Source organism: Ischnura elegans, chromosome 5 (assembly GCF_921293095.1).
Source record: "Ischnura elegans chromosome 5, ioIscEleg1.1, whole genome shotgun sequence".
Lineage (NCBI taxonomy): Eukaryota > Metazoa > Arthropoda > Insecta > Odonata > Coenagrionidae > Ischnura > Ischnura elegans.
In genome coordinates, this window is record NC_060250.1 from 43,699,446 (window position 1) to 43,719,694 (window position 20,249).

Below are 20,249 nucleotides of genomic sequence, written 5' to 3' on the forward strand. Positions count from 1 at the left end.
TCCCTCTTTGAGATTCGATTTTTTTGGTTTTTGACTCTTTTGTCTTCCAAGGAACCTCGGGTGGAGTTGTGACATTCCGTCTTCCTATTCAGTGAAGCAATGCTCATTCCTCTTTATAATCTGGTATGTCTCAACTTTTGCCATAGGTATATTTGATGTGTTTGATTTTTTCGGTTTTCTCTTCTTGTTCTTTATGGAGTAGTGAATGCTAGAAGCTCTTGTTGATTTGTCCTGAAACTTTCTGAGATTTACCACGAATTGTTTCGTTTCCCGATGTTATTCTCTTGTCGTATCATTTCGTCTCTCATGTGAGGTAATTTTACCCAATTTTCTTGTTATGCAAGTTGTACGCATTTTATCAATAGTGTGAGATGCTGGAATTGTTTTCAATTCTTTGATACATTTTTCAGTTACTATCATATGTTAGAAGTTTTCCTGTTTTCATACAAAATCCCAAAACTTGTCGAGTCCCTAGTGTCTTCTTTTTTATTATTCATTATTTTTCCCGTTCCTACGTTGTAAATCGTTGGTATGAACGAAAAATATTATTCTTTCATATTTATTCTTTGACATATCTCGGTTTACCAATCGGTATTTTTTAACAGATCGGTGATAGTATTAATTTAGATTACTTATTTTTCCTCACTTTATCTTTTGTAAAAGGTGGAAATTCATTTGAAGTTTTCTCTTGAAGTGAGTTCATTATTTAGTTATGTGAAATTTCCTGGTTTAAAATTTTTCTGTTAGTAAATACTTCTGAATATTTAACGGAATTTCCAAAACTATCGTCAAATATTTTCCATTATCTATGCCCATGATGTCATACGTGTTGTATTTCGCATAGTGCATGTACTTCGCATGTACATATTGTACTTCCAACTTCGGTGCAAATCCTTATTCTGAACCATATCGAAATTTGCTTCGGAGTAAGACCTTACAAAATTTCGAACCGTGATTTTCATTGGCGCTCTTCTTTCATCATTCATTTTTTTCCATTTCGTCCTTAAGTAGTTGCATATATCTTATCTAAAACCTTTCTAACGTCCCAGCAATGACTTCTTAGGTTTGAAACGAATGCGCGCGGGACGTGGATGTTGTAATCTATTTTTTTCACCTTTTTAATTCACATAATCGTAAATCTCTCCGAAGTCGAGAGATAGTGGATCATCTGGAACTTAATTGTCTGGATCTCGACGTTTGCTCAAGTTACGCTTTGAATACCGCAAATGGAGGTCGACAGTAGTTCTAACCCTTCATACGTCCTCCGCAACCGCCTAGGTACTTCCTCACGTGCCATCAGCAAAAGCGAGGAGTGCATCACAGCTTCTTCCTCGAAGAACTCAGAATCCCGACGACCGAGTGTATCGAGTTCGTCAAAGTCGAGCCGAGTCTACGGGAGTTTGTTGTCCATTCTCAGTTTCGTGAGTCGCCATTCAAAGTCAAAGGTACGTAGACTTGTTTGAATGCAATATTTTTTGTGGTACAGTGCAAAGTATCATATGTAAATGAAAGAAAATATCTCCATAGGTGCGTAATATATACCAGAGCAAAAGTACATAAAAACATATATCCTATCCTGCATAGGTTTGTAAACCTGAATGTATTTTTTGTAACTCTGAGGAAGGAACAAATATATTCCTAAATTTTGTCGAGGGACAACAAATTGTTTATTTTGTGTGCCCTGTAATCGATGTTTTCATATCCGTCTTAGGTAATTAGGCGTCCATTTATGCAATATTGATATTTCTGTCCGTCTCTAAAGTAATTTCAGTTGATTTTTACGCTTTATTTTATGGAGTTTTATATTTTTATATGCTTTGGTTTAAATTTTTTTTTCTGTTGCAGTTTTTAATCTCTTAATTACGTAATGTATTACTGTTGCAAGTTTCATTGCAATATAGAGAATAATCCGTGCGTCAATCTTCAGGAAAATGTTTTTATATTTGGATGGTCTATTTTTTCCTTAATGAATTTCACAGTAAATTCTAGGTTTCGCAAGTGATAGCTCACGCTGCGTCAATGACTGCGCAAGTATCTAACTTTCCGAACCTATCGTAACCTTAATATTTCCCTTAATTCATCGACAGTTTTTCAAATGGGGGATTCGTTTCAGCTGTCACTTTAAGGCTCGTATTCCCGAATTCCTTCCCAAATTTGCTCCTTCCTAAGACCCAGGGTAAAGAAGTCCCTTGGCATGTAGACCTGGCTCCTGAAGCTTAATTCTGCGAGGTCCATACGGCTATCTAATCATTGTGAACTGTTACTTCGTACATACACGTTGAAGCCTTCTCCGTGGGTTTTGGTGTATTTCCGTTGTGACGGCCGATTTGGTTTGGTAATATTTTAAGTAATTAGACTTGTGTTGTTGGTCATGCCTATGCCGTTCATCCATTCCAATCTTTGTTTGGTGCCTCTCCCTCCTTTTTTAGTCTAACGGTGATGGCCCTTAATTTTTTTGAAGCCTATACGCGATGATTGGTATACGGCAGTACAGAAGTTTCTCCAAACCATGTGTTAATCATGATTGATCAAAAAATATTTTTTTTTTAATTTCATTTTAAAAATCAACCTCCTATCTCTCATTAGATGTTAACCTACGTTTGTACATTAACTGTAATACTTTCTCAACTTAAAGAATCTTTTTTGGCAGTCATGTCAAACCGAATGAAATCCATAAAATCCTACATCAATACTACTACATCAATCCTACTACATCAATACATTTCACATGCGAGGGGAAGAGAGCATACATTTAAGGGTGAAAACAAATTCTATCTTGCAATTTTAAGCCGAAGAAGAATGCAAACTTTACACGTACGAGGTAGCGTGCAAACCACAACCAGGGTGTGTGGCACGATGTGTAGATATGTGTAGCGTATGAATAAATAAATGCTCTGAAAATGTAAACGTATCATTCCACTTTTTGGGCAGTTGTGTAAAAATGGAGTGTATTTTCCGTATTTTCCAAAAATGAAGTGTATTAAGGCCGTTTTACACGGTACACGGAATTGCGCAGGTTAGAGCTGCATTAATTTCTAAAATGGCGTGGAATTGCGCGAATGCATGAACGAAATTAGAACAGGGGCTATTTTGCCGTCTCGCATCCACGCATTCTCGCATGTGTTCTAGCAATTCACTGCTTTATACGACGCAATTTCGATTGCGCCTTCACACGTACGTCAGACTGCGCAATTCCGTGTACCGTGTAAAACGGCCTTTAAACTTCATTCCTTTTCGGTCAATAAGTCATTTTCTTTCCTTCCCCTACTGTAGCTCCATGCTAAAATCGATTGTAACTACCAGGAAATTATTTCACTTTATAATTCCTTCGTCAAATTTCGTTTTCGACCTAAAAATTTTCAGGTCACAATGAAGAATTTTACTGTGTCAAAAAATGAGGTGTTGCGGGACGACAAATGCGTAAAATGTCATGTGCCGTGATTCGTTTCATATTGATTGGTATCTTTGAATTCATATCGCCATCCTTCCTCCCCATGGTATGATAAGCATGTGATTCAAGCATGGCCTTCTTAGTGAACCTCATGGTCACTGTTAATTTTGGATTAAAAAATCAGAAAAATATGCTACTCACTATTGATAAAAAATATTTGTTTCGGTAACCAGTGGACGAAATCTTCGTGCCACTATAAAAGCTTCGACAGTTAGTCCGGAGAAAAAACAGGATCCACTATCTACTTCAAGTTTTATTCTTCAACCATTTTTAAAGAGACTCAACAAAGTAGCACAAACAAACCCTTGACTACAAAAAAGTACATAGATACTTTTTTCTGTTGATAAAAAATGGCATTGTCCGCGAATATACGAAATATACATTTCATGGAAATCTTAACACTCCCCCTCGGACAATACCTGTTTTGAAAATGCAATAATCATTTCACCTTCAATCTCTGAATGAGTACCAAACAACACAAGACATTATAATTATAAAATATTCAAACATCTTAAATTCTATTGTACAGATCCTTAAGTCCTATCATCTTTGATAACACTTTGATTCTTGTCCCTGGCAGTCTTTTAGTAAATATACCCGCAGTATTCTTGTCTGATGGTGTTAAGATTTCCAGGAAATCTTAACAACTATTCCGTAATAAACACTCGTGTGTTGATATTATTTTGAAATTGATATTATTTACAGCGCAAGATTGACGGCGTGCACGACTAAATTAACTCATTTATGCATATTTTCTTATGCTGTCGATTTTCACGAAATAAATATTGCCATAAAAGCCATTGTGCACATCCCTCCCTCAGCAAGCATTCCACCGTTATTTTCCTGCTGGTGAAAAATTATTCGCTAATTGTAAGAGTAGAGAGCAAGTAAAAGATGATGGGAATCAAAAAATCTTGTACTTGAAATTCTCACATTCTAACGTTTAGATGGAGAATTTTTGTAATGTCTCCAGTAATTAGTCTTTCATGGATATTGAAAATTTATTTTTATTATTATGCTCATATACTCCAGTAATCTTTTACTTTATCATTATCATTACTTTTCGTGGAAAAATGTCCTAATAATCATCGGATATAATCAATTCGATGGTATTCTTATTAATACAATCAGTGGCGAGCGTTTAAATATATAACGTCGTAATTACGAGTACTTTATCTCATTGTATGCCAATGAAATTTCCCTTATAATTAACGATTACACTGATATTCAAAGTTATTTATTCAATCTGCTGTCCATTTCTTTTGCCTCAAATTTATTCAACATTTAAATTTCTTAACTGCCAATAAATTGGTTCGATCGATTTTTATGCATCACTGAAAAATTTACTCAGCTCCATTTACGACTTTAGGAGGGAATTTTCGATTATTTACCAAAGAAAATCACTTCTGACCATTGTTTCACCATTCATCGATAGGTTTGCATTCATTTGTATGAATACCTTGAATCTCGCTGATTTAGTTTTGATTCCGGTTGCATCTTCGAAAATAAAATTAGATATAACGAATTATTATAATTGAGAAATGCTTGAAATATGTAAGTTAATTGCATTAATTCGATGGACTGATTGGATTTTTAAAATATAAATTACGATAGTTTTGTACAAACTATTCTGTCAGAATTTTGTGTCGGTGAAATGCGGAGGAAACATATTTTATCTTTTCTTCTGAAGATGTTATTCTCGTGGAATAATATCCAGGGATGTGCTATAAAAAGGACGCATGACCATCTCCAGATCGGTTGTATTTTGCGTTTTTTGCTTGCTATTCCTTTGGAACTTGAGCTATGATTTTACAATTGTTAGGTACATTTAGGGCTCCCTTGTAAACATTCGGCTATATCTAAAATGAGAAATATCGCGTATAATAAAATAATGAAGAAATAATTTCATTTTAAAAATACAGTAAGTGGTGAGCAGGGTCAGGTATTCTGTATCTTTCAAGATAATGGCATAAGTTTTGAAGGAGTATTTCGTAAGGAAACAAGATCACTCGAGCGGCAATAATGCCTCCTCCTAAAAAGGAATTGGGTATGTATTATGGTTAGATTCCCATCCCGATGGTACCTGTTCGAATTCGGGGGGGTGGCATAAATTTTGAGTAGGAATTCCTATCGATATTTTTTACGAATAGGCACTTCAAACTCACCACTCCGTCCTTCGGATAGTGGGTCGCGACCGATTAGAACAAGCCAACAACGCCAGCATAGAGTTTCTCTCCTCCATTTCTTTGTTTTCTTCCTTTGAGAGAACTCATCATTCCCGCTCCACCCGTCTTTTTTGGTGATATATTACTCGTTCTAAAGGCTATCATCTTCAAATTTTCTGGGAGAGAACGGAGATTTCCACAGTGTTCGATTAAATTCTTCATTTTCGGTTACTACCGCGTGGGTTGCTTTGATGAAGACAACAGTTTCGCTGGCTGGTCGAAGATGCTGGTAGTAGTGCCTGTACTGCCAGCATTTTCAGTATGAATCTCCAGGATATCTTCGACCTGAAGTTGTCGGCAGTAGTGCCAGGAAAGTGTTGCCTTCGCCACAACAAGCGACGCGGTATTAACCGAAAATTAAGAATTTTATATAAAGTTGACCCTTTTCTACATTTTCTGTATCTCATATTTGAAAATCTTACCCTCGTATTTTTCATGTCTACTTTTTCGTATTAGAGATACAGTCAAATGTTAACAAAGATCCACTCGGTATACCCTGCTAAAAATATCAATGTAGTGAAGCCAGTTTAAACCTCGCAATGCTTGAGGAGAGTAAGATATTTGCTATAAGTTGGTCTTACGATGGCAGGGTAATCTTTTTTGCCAATGAAATGGAAGTAAATTATATGATAACATCTACTTAGATACTCTTTAGTAGCTTTTCTGAGATCCGGGACACCGACCACAAAATCCCTAAGTGTCAACCGATTTCCATCGGATAACTTTTAAAATGTTTGTTTTTAAGTGGAGCACCATGCTGCATAATTTCATTGAATTGCAAGACATACTTTGGATATTATAATCAATCAGCGTCCATGACCCAGTGGAAATCCCACACATGAAGACAAAATACGATCGGTGAGTGATGCATCCACACAATGGCGTAAGTAGCCATAGCCATCATTCGCCTCCTTCAAATTCCATGTAATTTTTCGGGAGGAAAATGTTCGTTTGGAGATTGACTGGTGTATGTTTTTAGGAAATTGAAAGACATAGCGTCGAACGAGATGCCCCTCAGCGCTCGTTGGTCTAGAACTCGTACCATAGGCACGCATTTTTCGTTTCGAAATGTGGCGGCATTAGTCGCCTAAGAAGAAGCGGACCTTGGAACGATAAGATTTCTTTCTGTTTTGGTCATTAGAACCGCCATGTACGTGACACCTCTGTTTAAGTTCCTTTGGAAATATCGATGTACCTCTGACATATGCTGTGTGTTTTGTGCTGAGAAAATACAGGAACTGTGGCGTTTTGTTTTCGCTGAGATTTACTGCATTGGTTCAATGATTATTGAGAATAGTTTTAAGGTACGGGTACTATTTAAGAGCTTTTTCTGTTGACATAGATTTCTCTATTATAGTTATCACACATATGATTTTGAATTAATCATACCGCATTGAGTCTTTACTTCGTTGATTCAAAGTTCTTTATTTTTTCCAATTTTGTACCCCGTCACCTAACCGAGGGGCTTTAATCGTAGATTTTCCTGATTACTGGACTCTCGCGCTGATGTCCCGAGTTCGAATGCGGGAGGAAGTTGAAATTATTTGGTTGTGGTGTGCAAATAAATTAAAATGTATCTGTTCCAAAATTTAATGTCACTGACGGCGTTTCCTTCAATCATTTCCTTTCGGATTTTATCAATCTAATGATGACGAAGCAATGATCACAATGGTGTACACATGCCTTTTGAAACGCAAGGGCATTATAATCTAGTCATTCTTGTTGAGAGGTCGGAAATTTTCCGAGCAAACTTACTGAAGTGATTCGCATTTGGATGATTTTAAGGGCTTCATTCTTTGGTATTTAAGTTCGACTTTTTACCCCCGTGGTATCCCTCGTAAAAAAAAGTTTACGTCCGATTTCTCTTCTGCAGTTTAAAAAAAATTGTAAATTTAGCGTATAATTCCTCTTTTATACTGCTGTATGTCACATAAACAGCATTATATGGCCCACATTGTTTATTAGTTATAATTATTTTGTTGATTTTTTTTAATTAGGGACATAGCGCTTGTTTTCATTTTCTGTTTGGTGCTTTATCTGCGATGAAAGATTCTTTCTCTGCCTGAATTATTTTCTGTCCATTTGCATTATATTTCCACGTGGTTGGTACCGAATATCCCTTTGCGTTTTCTTATCCAAAGTGAAACTACATGCTCGCATAAGTTGATAAATATATGGATTTTTTATATATGGATTGTTTGTTATGAAGGGTTAAGACTGCAAAAATCATAATTTTTAATCGAATTGAAAATGTGCAATACCATAAAGCAAAATTGAGGACCCTGAAATTCCTCACGCCGAGTTCTTGCTTGTTACATTGCTATTAGTTTGTATTGACGATAACTTTGTTAGGCTAGCTTTTGAAACTTTGCCTGCTTCGTTAAAAAAAAATTAAAGTATTATTCCGGAGCAAAACGATGGCGATAGCGTGAGAAAAATGGAATCAGAGGCACATAAATGACTCATAACATTTTTATATAAATAATGATTGCACTTATGTCGAAACCTGAGTCGTTGATATAGTGTGCAGCAGGCCGATTTACATCTCTTCCTCACATTTTTATTTTGGTAATTCCTCAGAGTGGGGAGCGCATGAAACGTTTTTATAATCACGGAACTTTACTGAAATCCGATATAATGTCATGGAACGTAAGTTAAACCTGAAAAAACATTCATAGCATCATTAGTGCAAGTTACAAGTTATATTATAGAAGGTCTGAATTATGATTCTTGCTGAGTTTGCTTAATAGTGTAAGTATTCATTTAATTTATAATAAACGCATTTTGATGCTCGAATTTCATGACAGTGTTTGCAGGCGGCGTGTGGTAGAACTTCATGATCGTCATAAATAACTTGAATCTCAATAATACTTGTCATCCCAATTTTTAAGGAATGCATCATGCGTTTTAAAGTAAACTGGTCATCTTCAAGTACCAACAGTCCTGTAAATATGTTTAGTAGTGCGGCGGAAAATAAATATTGAGACTATTATTTGCGGTTAATGAAGAGAATCAGCGAATTGCGGAACGTAATGCTCTCATGATTTGTAATTTATGTCACGCTTAATGATGATCTCGAACAGCGGTTCCTAACCGGTGGTATACCTTGGAAGTACGCGACGAACCAGTCAGGAAATATGTATCCCTTAACCAGGACGTATGTATACATAATATATGGGTATTAAAAACAAAGTTTATATTTATGAAATTATTTATAGCTAATAGTGTCACCTATCCGTAATGAAATTATGTAATAAAATGTGCTCGTTACATTTTTGGGGATACAATATTAGTTATCAAGATGTAGAGGGGTGCTGGAGGAAAAAATGTTATGAACCGCTTATCCAGAACGATCGGTCATTAAGGGAATGAGGGTATAAACATCTCTTGCCTATCGTAAAAGTGGGATTTCTTTGAAGAGCTATCGTTTTCACTTTTTAAGTGGAAATTATGAATTTTAAATATCTATACCTAAACTTTTGAATGCGAAGTTATTTGTAACCAGACCTTGGTAATTAGCATTGCCACATTAAAAATACCAGCGTAAAAGTACTTCGAGTTGTACTCAAAGTAAACGTCGTAGGGATTCATACATTGGCTTTCACGGACGTATTATTAAGTGGCGCCTGGAGTCGTTTGACGTTACTTAAATCTTTGTGGCGTCCGTAATAATTGAATGACGCTGGCCACCACGTACATTCTCTTAATTTTCTATCTTCTGTGTGTTCTTGCACAATGTACAAAACGCAAAATTGTGTTTACTTTTCCAGTCAATGACCTATAGTGAATTTTAAACTGGTTTTCAATAATGAGAGGACATTAGAATAAAAGATACAGTGTCCGGCGTGATACGTTGGAAATCTTTGATATTCAGCTTAGTACAACCACTTGTCTGTTTCCACACACTTTTATTTAAACCGACCATGGTTTCGGCAACTGGTGCCATTATCAAGGTCGGTCGGTTTAAATAAAAGTGTGTGGAAACAGACAAGTGGTTTTACTAAGCTGAAGAGGACATTAGTCTTAATAATTGGACTTGTTGCCAGTTTTGAGTTTATGTATTTCTCTTCAAAATATTAAGTTTTATAGTAATTTTTTAAAATGAGTTTTTAAAAATTATTTTGTCGGTGCCGGACTATTCGCTTGATTAATTTCATACTTACTTGCTGTAGATAATATTTCGAAGGTACAGGGACCAATCTATTGTTAGGTAATCATAATAAATAAGGACGGCCAGTAATGTTTTCTATTTAGAATAAATGAGAAAAAAAATAAGGACTTGCTATAGCAAGAGTAGATGGTAGTAATTGCTATGATATCCCTGAACGGCGGGCGATGGGTGGCTTTTAATATTTTACGAGAAATGGCACGGGCCTTAAATATTTCGGGAGGGGCCGCGCTCCCTGGCCCCTCTCTTTCGTCGTGGCTTATGTGAGGCTTTCACCCGAAAAATCTAGTTTTTTTTCTCTGGAACATATCTTGAATGAAACTGATTCGTCTCGCGGTTGAAGGATTGAACTTGACCTGAGCGGGTTTGTCTTTCCTCGTAGCGTAAATAAAAATGTCTCCTTGCTGTCGATAAGATCACTTGTGTAGAGTTTGTCTTCCTTCCAACACCCCCGAAATTGAATCATATCGTCTTCGCGTTGAATCATCTGTCAAAACACAACCTCCCCTACATCCAGTGCGCCTGAAATCACTCACATGGTTGCATCTACCGATTTCCAAGAGGATGACTTATCCTTGACCGTCTCAGGGAGTTTCCGCACCTTATCTGCTTCCCTACCCACCCTTCCCGTGACCCACCCTCGACAGTGGACAACCGGCGCCACTATTTTTAATAATCTCCAGTCTTTGGACGTCGAATGTGCCAGCGTCCCGGAGAGGTTGTTTTCGATGGAGCTGTCCCGCGCGATGTCGACTGCTTTTTTTGACGGTGCAGCCCGTGACACCCGTTCCCTCCCGTCTATTCCCGCATGAAACCTCTGCCGTATGCAGGGATGTGTGTTTTGGAACACTCAGTGTGGATTTTAAGCTCCATGAGCGCGCTCGGTCTTAGTGCTTGTCCATCTGTACGCAGGGAATCTTGGATTACCGTGAATGTGGTGCCAAAGTATATCGCTTACCGAGTGATTTACGAGGAATTTGTGTCTTTTTGGTGAAGAAGTCTGTGACTATGATATCTGTGATGATATTTTTTGGGGCATCTTTGAATTTTAGGTGGTGAAAAAAAATTACCGGGTGACGAAGTCTTAAGTGAAAGTGTCCATGTGATAAGTGTTGTCCTGTGTGAGTTAGTATTCTATTAGATTTAAACATTTTCGTGCGAAGATAATTTTTAATTGGTGAAATGTGTCTTGATTTAATTTTGTCTCTGTAGGTCTTTAGTTCATTTTTTCATTAAGTTCCGAAGTGAGAACTGTAAACTGGGATTTTCCTGTAGTGTTTTTAACCCTTGACAATTTCCAGTGGAGATTTTTAATATGAAGACGCCAGTGATGACAGGACTTTGAAGTGCCGGGATGGATGTGGTGTTCAATTATTATTTTGATTTTTTCAATGAGGAAAGAAGATATGTGCTCGATTAGTCTTTGTCTGAGTTAGGCCGTGAGTATTGTTAATTTTGCACCCCTTAATCTCTGTACCTATTTTTCTATATCAACTATTCATTTCTCTAAAAATATCTTAACGTTTGAGTGACCAAATCGATAGTGCGATTGACAATTGGATTGGGATTGCCCTGGTTGATTTTAAACATTTGACGCTTTGTTAGTCGTCGTAAAGTCGACAGTATGTACGTGTGCCGTGCCTTCATTTGATCATTGGAAGAGTCCATTGCAAATTCGGATCGATTACACGAGGATAATAGAAGAAAATTTTCCCCGACAATTTGCCTATCCTATAATAACATCTGGTTTCCCAAGTGCTTCAAACCATCTGCCCATCTTCTAGACGAGTTCCCATCCTCGGATGACTCGTCCCCAGGGGTGCGAGGACTGGCTGCTGTGTTGATGTGAAGGATCTTTAACCGCGCCGTTCGGAAGCTGTGCTTTTGCGAAATCGAGTTGAATAGTGCCATTCCGTGGCGATGGAGGGTGATAAGATGCGATTTCATCTAGTTCCCGGATACCCCGGCGGTGTCGCTCCCGTAATAAGCAGAAGCGAGGGATGCATACGGTCGGGCCCCGCTAGAGATTCGGAGGATACACCGCTCCTGTCTAGAAGTCGACCCTCTAGCGGTGTCTATGGAAGCCTCCTGTCTATTTACCATTTCATAGGCGGTGGAAATAAGCAAAAGGTATGTGAATCTGTCGGCCCCATCCGTATTCTTTCAATTACTGAGTATTAATAGTTGAACCACTCCCTCCTCCTCCTACCCATCTTCCTGTTTGACGCAAGAGCCAGCCTTTTTCGAAAGTCAGGAAGCGGGGCTTAAAGGATGACAAACGTATGACGAATTGTCGTTTTAAAATGCTCTGATCACCATCGGTCTTGTACTGGAAGTGGAGCATCTCACCCAGTGGCCTCTGGTTAGGCTATAGGTCATTTGTACGACTTATCAGCCAGCCTATTCGTCAGCCTTGGGTGATGTTTGCCTCCAGATTGGAGATTTTAAGAGTTCAGACGCGGGAAGGAAAGGGAGATAGCATGTGAGTGACGTATTGTCCTTAGGTCAGGATGAGTATGTTCGGGAAACGGAGTTTTAATGGGGCGTGGCGAAAGATAAATTTTAAATGGGGTATTGCGGGAACTCTTCGGATGGATATAGCCGATAAATTTGTAAACAGACATGAGCTTATTTGTTGATGAAGTATGCCCTGTAAGTGGTCCTTAAGCGGGTGCTATTAAACAAAGCGGATATGGCAGTTTTATTGGAGTTTTTGTTGTGTTACTGAAATCTGTGGTCGGATAATATTTAACCCAAAGAAACTTTTAAAAAATTAGCTATAATTTTATAATTTTGTTTTATTATTTTCATTCCTTTGAGCTGAATAGAATTCTTTATTGTATTGTTGTTAAATAAATGGCAATTACATTTATCTTCTTAATTTTCACTTATCTATGAAAAAGTAGCGTTGTCTGACTGCTTCGTATTTTAATTACTGTCACGTGTTTAACGTAAGACGTTTAAAAAATGCATCTAGGTATTCGTTAACTTAGGAAATTGTATTGCGCTTTTTTGCTACGCGGTAATATATTAACCCCTCAACGCCGTCATGCGTACCCAGTACGCGCCCTTTAAATTTCGTATGCCGCCGTCATGCGTACCCAGTACGCTTCCTGACCTACTGTTTATAATATTTTTTCTCCGCCAGATATTGTATGTTAAATTAAAACTTATTACTCTATCTTTTGAAGAAATGTTTTTCCTTTCCAATAAAATATTCATAGCGGTTTTATGCCTTCAAGATTAAAAAAAAATGCTTCAATAAAATTCCGTTTTAAACCAGCGCCTTGACGACTTCGGTCCAAAAACTCATCGCCTTCTTTCAGCTGTTCTATCATGAAAACTTCCGCCTATTCTGCTTGAGAGACGTCTAGAAGGGTCAGCTATTTTAGCTTGAGATACGGTATCTTCTAAGCTCAATGCCATCTCTCCGTCTTCTCCTTGTTTGTCGTCACCTCGAGCCCCAAATGTGTTTGGTCCGCCTCGTTAGTCCTAAGCGTCCTAAGCGAAGGGGCCATGTGCTTCGCTCTGCATTTATTTTTTTATTTTTTTTTCTGGACACTAATCAACGAAGATAAGATTCCATCTAAACAGTCAGCGTATACCAGGGCCCCTTCGAGATATTTTCTCGTCTCTTGAGGGAGCTTCTAAACCACGAGCTTCAGTCCACCCAGTCCACCAGAGTCATTCATGCTGTGTGGTGTTCGTTCAGGCAGTGTGCTGAAATTCTCATCGAGTGTACTTCCTGTGTGTGGTATTTTTTATCATTGGGGATCCTACGAAATGGGAATAGTATTGAAAGGCAAAAAAGAGACTCGGAAGTCTGTTTGTGTGTTAGGCTATAGTAAAATCATTGGTGGGGTGAATTTCAAGGACCTGTTATTGCATTCGTACGTAATGGAAAGAAAACGCCATTACAAGTGATGTATGAAGTTATTTAGGAGACTATTGAATGAGGCAGTCCTAAATTCATATGTTGTTCACAGGAAAAACACGTATAAAAATTTGACTTATCATTTCGCGTGCCATTGGGCGAGATAATATTTTTGAAATATCCAACGTCATACGAACTGTTTGGACTTGGCCGTCACTCATTACACAATTTAGTACCAAGACTCACAAAAATTGATTTCCTAAAGACAATTCCTGCAGCTGGGAAGAAATCAAAGTCTCAAAGGAGGTGTGCAGTTTGTGCGTAACATGGGGAATGAAGAGTTTGCGTGTACTGTTGTGAAAAATGTGCAGTGGGATTATGTTTGGATTGCTTCAAATCATGTCAGAGCAGATTTTCTAAGGTAAATCATTTGAATATTTGGATATTGACGTTTGAAACATTAGCATGTGATTACCTGTATGAAATAATACGGTAATAATGGAACAATGTCAGAGAAGTGGGCGGAGTGGTAAATTTTCAAGTAGGCGAAACGGGTAATCCTATCGAAAGTATCCAATCTGTTATGAAATTTTCAAACCCAAATAACTAAATTACATCATGTAATTGTATTTTTTAAATGCATGGAATGTTAGAGATCTCGTAGCTTATTCGAAACCAAATAAAAATATTTCAAAATTGAAATTTAATTCATTAGTTCATAAAAAGAGATACATAAAACAATAAATATTTTTTTCCAATCGCTCGAAAAATTATTATATAGTAGCGCATTATAATACGCAAGTTTACAAAAATTTTCAACGATACTGATCGTATATTAAGAAAGATATAAATTATTGAATGATAGTATACCAAAAAGGCGAAGATTTTTAAATCTCATCCGGCCGCTGAGATGGGATTTAATTAAATGCCTGCCGCGCTTGAGGGGTTAAGGAATAAGCTTCGGATCAACCAGTAACATTTTAAAACTCTCTGAATCTCCTTCATGTACTAATTGCATTACTTAATTGACTGTCACCTATAAAGTCTTCGGAATCTATACAAGTCCGACAAATTAAATTGTTCAATGGAATAGTCTTGTTTTCGAGACTTCGTTCACGCACAATGCCCTTGTAAGTAGTCGGAACAGAACGGGCGTTTTGAAAAATATAAGGGGCCGGGGAATCAGAGGACGAATTCTGCCTCCAAGATCACTGTGCTGATTACTAAATTAATGCTTCATGATTCTTTTACGTATGGGAGAATTCATGATGACAGTTGTAGTCTGTAGATGCCATGGTAAACATGGCCATACCATCGATTTTAAATGCTCGGGTCCGAAAAGCATACGACTCATATTTTTTATTTCTGCGCTTGCAATCATTTGAAAGTGAAAACTTTTACGAGGGGACATTCCCTTGCGCGCAGATTGTGTGGACTGAGATCTGCGGCATGCATGGAGGAGTCTTTGGTTTGAGGAGGTATTTTGAATAGGATTTCAGTTTACTCCTGCAGGAGAAAACAATGTTTAAATGTCCTACGAGGAAAAACCTGTAAGGAAAATTTTATTTTTTACTGTGATGGATGATAATATTCCCGAGAAAGTTCTTATTACTATCGTGGATTTAATATCATCACTGTGTAATCGGATCCCATTTTACGCTTCAAATTATAAGAATACCTGATACAAAATTGCTTAGGCCGTAGGATTTACAAAATACCTTAAAGATTGAGTAGTTTGAATTGAAATCAACCATGGAGTATAATTTTATTTTTATGATCAATGGTTTTGCGTTTTACAAGCATCATCAGGTCTTGCGGCTGTAGTCAAGCGTGAGGAAATACACTAAAAAATCGACGTAAACATCAATGTTGAAACGTCTTGTACCCCTTCTAAAATTAGGCTCCTTTTCTATTTTCTCTGGCTCGTAGCCATAGAAAATAAGTAATGCCATCTCTATTTACCAAAAAGGCTTGTTTTAGCTATTGAAATCTTGCTCTATGCTATAATAAACCGATATTTGGATATTCAGGGGAAATTAATTGCCGTTTGTCGAAAGTTTTGATATCTTTCAGAATTCGGCAGTTGGATATTTATTTTATTGGCAGTTGGATATATTCGGCAGTTGGATTATATTTTTTATGGTTTTCGTTTTTTGTTTTATGCGTAAGAATAACATATCCTCAACCTTGAGTTTTTTTTTCTTTACAACATGCCATGAAGATATAAAGGAAAGGGCTACACTACTGCGATGAATTCCATGTTTTAGGATACTTCATTTAATAATGTAAGTGGTAATCTTTAAAACGAAGTCATTTTAGATACGTGCATTATTTATGTATTCAGGCTTTATTTGGCTGTACAGTACTTAAATTAAGGGTATGATATTTGGTAACAATAAATGATTTATATTAAATACATGCATAGTTAATGACAAATTACTAGTCATTAATTAGGATTTTTATCTTGGTTGTTAGTTTTCACCAAAGAGAAAGTTGGTATATTTGACGAAAACTGTTTAGTATTGTCTACAATACACCTGCGGAAGACTGCGGTGGGGTGAGTGGACGGAGTAAATGTTAAGAAATAGGGCCATACCAATAGACCAATAAGCTCTTATAAAAAAATTTTTTTAAAAACCAGCCTTTATATTTAGATTACAGGGGATGAGCAACGTTTATATATGACACAAAGCAAAAAAACTCAGTGACCCCGAAAAACCAAAAGTGACGTATTAAAAAAGTCACTATATTTATTAAATTTTCAGTGAATGGTAAGCCCCCTATGTTTCAAAATGCCACCCCTATGCTTTTAAATGCCTACCCCTATGTTAAAAATGCCACGAAACACGAAAATCGACCATTTGGAACTTCTTAGATCAAAAACATGTTTTGGGGGGGGGTTGACTGGGGGGTGGTTAAAGGGGGGTTGGCGAGAAAAAGTTATATTTTCATGTATTGTCATCGGAAATGAAGAAGTGTGCAAAATTTCAGCGTTTTTGCTTCACAGGAAGTGAGTCAAATTTGAGTTACAAGATTTGTACCAGACAAACAAACAGACAGGTTGGTGAGTTGATATAAAGACTGTAATAATAAAAACTGAAGACAAGTCAAGAATAAAAGCCAAAAGGGAAATAAAGTTATTACCGTGGATTTATGTTGGTGTGGATGACAAGTTGTAAACCAGTGTAATTGATAGTTTGAAAGTTAATGACGCTTTGAAAGCTTGAATTGCATATCTGGTAGGGGTGAAATTTTATTTTGATCCAGTAACTTTTAATTGGTCAGGTCCATGATGTGAACGACGGGCTACAAATCGCCAATATGAAAGTGTATTCCGACTTCGGGACTAAATGCGTACAAAATAAATTATAAGGAGACACTCCTTAAAATAATTAATAACCTTATTATACCTTAGTTGGTGGAAATTAAATTTCAGTTGACTGTAATTCAGTTATTTTTTTCTACAAATCCATTTTGATACAAATACTAGTTAAACACTTCATTTATTACAACATCTACCTGGGTCTCGGTGACTCAGTGCCTTTTTCTGGGTCTTACGTACTATGAGCCTATAAAATGAGCTATAAAAAGTTGCTTCAACTCGGGTTGCTTTTAATAAATTACTGTTGACCTTTATTTGTGGTTGTTTCAAAATTAGTGGTGAAACCTTTAACAGAGTAAATTTTGTTCCTATTTCCTATTAGGTACATATTTTTTTGTCTAGACAGTTAACTCGGCGCCAACGCCGTGTCATCTTAAAATAAGATCGTGATCTCCCATAATATGCGTAGTTGGTTATAGGATGCATTACCAATAATTGATCTTCGTTTTGAACCTCTCAATTCTTGAAACTCAATTTTTATTCATTAGTGACCAATTCGCGCCTTAGAGACCATTTTGTTGGATGCCGTGGTGCGTCGTAATATTATACGCCCGGACGCCGCCGACTTCGAAATTTTGCTGTCTTCGGTCACGTCTCTTTCCTTCACGTACACAAATATATATCCGTTTTATACAAGGATGAATTCGCCATGAAAAATGCATTTTGCTTAACCAGGATTAGAACCCAGATCTTCGATCTGCAGTCAGTTATGCTAACTTTTACACCACCAAGCCATCTTATTCCAAGGCGAATCTCATATCCAGCAATCGGGAGATACGGTTTCGAATCCCGGCCAACCCAAATGATTTGTTCATGGCGAATCTCATCCATGGTGTACATAAATTTGCACCTGTGTGCCTCATTGCGTACAAATTCACTGGTTTTATGCCTATCTTTCCTTTATTCCTATTTCCAAATTATGTAAATGTGATACTATCTATTAATTGTAGCTGAATTGCCGTGAGAAAATATTCCATTGTATCGGGAATTGAATAACGGACATTTGGCTATCCGGGCCACAGCACAAGCACTACGCTATCCGTTCCTATATTCCCTCGGAAATATTAGTTATTTTTCGTGGAAATCAAGGAACCTAGATAGTGAAGTGGTCTGCGCAGTGGCCCGGAAAGCCAAAGGCCTGTGGATCGATTTCCGTTCCAGGGGATTTTTCCCGATTGTAATTCAAATGAATTCCACCACCGTTCATAATAATAATGTCGTCTTTATTACAAGCGACTTTAATAGTAGATTGTCTTCTCTTACAATTAACTTGTTTGACAATAATATACATCCATGCTCTGGATGGAGATAAATCCAGCCAGGCGGGATTCGAACCCGCGACCTCTTGGTGGCCATTCGGGGACGTTACCCCAGCGCCACTGAGGCCGGCAGAGTTGATATATTTCCCGCCAAGTAGAGCCGGAGAATGATATACATATATAGTCATAAAGGAATTGATGACTGAATCATTTGAACTCTTTGTGTTTTAAACACCCACACGCACGCAAATGTGGCGGTTCTCATGGCTATATGTAGATATGAGGCGTCCCTATTCACTCCCATTGAACGTCACCCATACCGCCGCGCGTCCCCCCAATCAGAGCCTTGCCGGAGCGGCCCTTCTCCTTCCTGGAGGTGTGGGCACCTACCCTCTGCGCAGATTAGCCCCCGAGCGACCATTGGAGCCGGCCACGGGAGTGTCATCGCTTTCCCTCGTGAGCCGTGCAGCATCTGAGGGAGTGTGAGCGCGGCCGACCCGTCTTCGGCGGCGGGCGTTTGTCCTCGCGGAAGCCCACGAAGGTATCACGTGGGTAGCGGAGGAGCGATACGGGAGGGGGAAGCAGCTGGAAGATCTTCTTAAAGCAGGTCGAGAGCGAGCGATAGGTTTCCCTGTGTGTGCGGGGCGGACTGATGACATCCAAGACTTGTAGAAACGTCTCTGATCGACTGTAATTTTCCCAATGGATATGATTGGTTATGAGTTCTCGTCACTCCCGCTCGACTGGTCTTTTTTGTTTACGTATCACTTATTTGTAACGTACGCTACCACCTTGAAATATTCAGGGTTGGTAGAGTTGATCCTTCAAAAAAATTGCCAAATCTCAAATTTGATTTTATCTCAGTTCTTTCTCCTATTAAAAATTTTTGTATTTGAGAAAGAGACATTTAGAAAGGAATACATACCATAAAAATTTCGTGCGTAAATGCGTGCGTTTTCAGCGATTATTAGCTATCTACGACACGAAAAAATCACAGCATGCATCTGGTTGAGTGGGAATTATCCTATTAAGGGTATTGGATGAAATTTGTGGCAAAATTACGGGCTCTCGTTCTTGGGGATTGAGATTTCCTGAAGTTTTAATGAATTTCTGCATGAAATAATAAATTAGTCTTTGTGAATTTCATTGCTTGCTAAAATTTTCTGTCTAATCATTCATTACGTATTTAAAGAAATCAAGGCTACCATTGGATGAATAATAAGATATAGTGCTCACCCGTTCGCAACCCCAGGAAAATTTTCTTCTACTCTACGAGATATTGTTGTCTAGCGTAGGCATCTCTCTGAAACATTCAACGAAATATTGAAAAGTTTTTGTGAATTTTTTCCTCAGTTTCCCTGTTATACTTTGACCTTTTTCCTTTATCTCCTGTCACCATATTCCAGGTTTCTGTCGCTTTCAAAATATTTTATTATATTCGTAACGTATATTACTGATTACATTATAATAATTAATATTCTAATATACCAAAGCCGGAATAATGCAAATATTGTGTTACAAATATCTAATTTGAGACTATAATAGGTTGTATTGAGTTAAGTTTGCGGGAACACGAAATAACGCAGTGAGCACATGTTATTCGGTTTGAATTAAGGCATCAGATAATAAACATATGCAAATGCATTTGATGCAGGTCATATGTGCTACCCTCATCGTCGTCGCTGTGGCGTATATTAAGTCTATTTTATCTACCACGGACGGTTCTAACAGTGATTCATCAAGGTTTTGCTGGTGTACGTAATTGTGGATTTTAATTGAGTTTAGTAAATAAGACGTGTTTGAAAGAATTGGAAAGCGGGGTGGTGTACATCTGCCCGTCCGTCAGAGAAGAAAGGTAAAAGAATCGAAAATATTGGGTAAGAGGTACTG

The 20,249-nt window shown here is 37.7% G+C and overlaps 1 protein-coding gene across 4 annotated transcripts in view; it reads left to right on the forward strand.

The window, feature by feature from the left end:
* The window catches only part of LOC124158773 (kinase D-interacting substrate of 220 kDa B), a 123,470-nt gene that overhangs the window by 39,328 nt on the left and 63,893 nt on the right, over positions 1–20,249 (forward strand). Inside the window, exon 1 of one of the 4 annotated variants that reach the window (XM_046534079.1) lies at positions 1,216–1,445. The exons of 2 other annotated variants lie outside the window; for them this stretch is intronic. In XM_046534079.1, the coding sequence (XP_046390035.1) occupies positions 1,227–1,445 (219 nt within the window). In that variant the 5' untranslated portion in view covers positions 1,216–1,226. Of the gene's footprint in view, positions 1–1,215; positions 1,446–10,705; positions 11,975–20,249 lie in introns of those variants that run through there. One more of the 4 variants, XM_046534080.1, reaches the window with a different exon arrangement.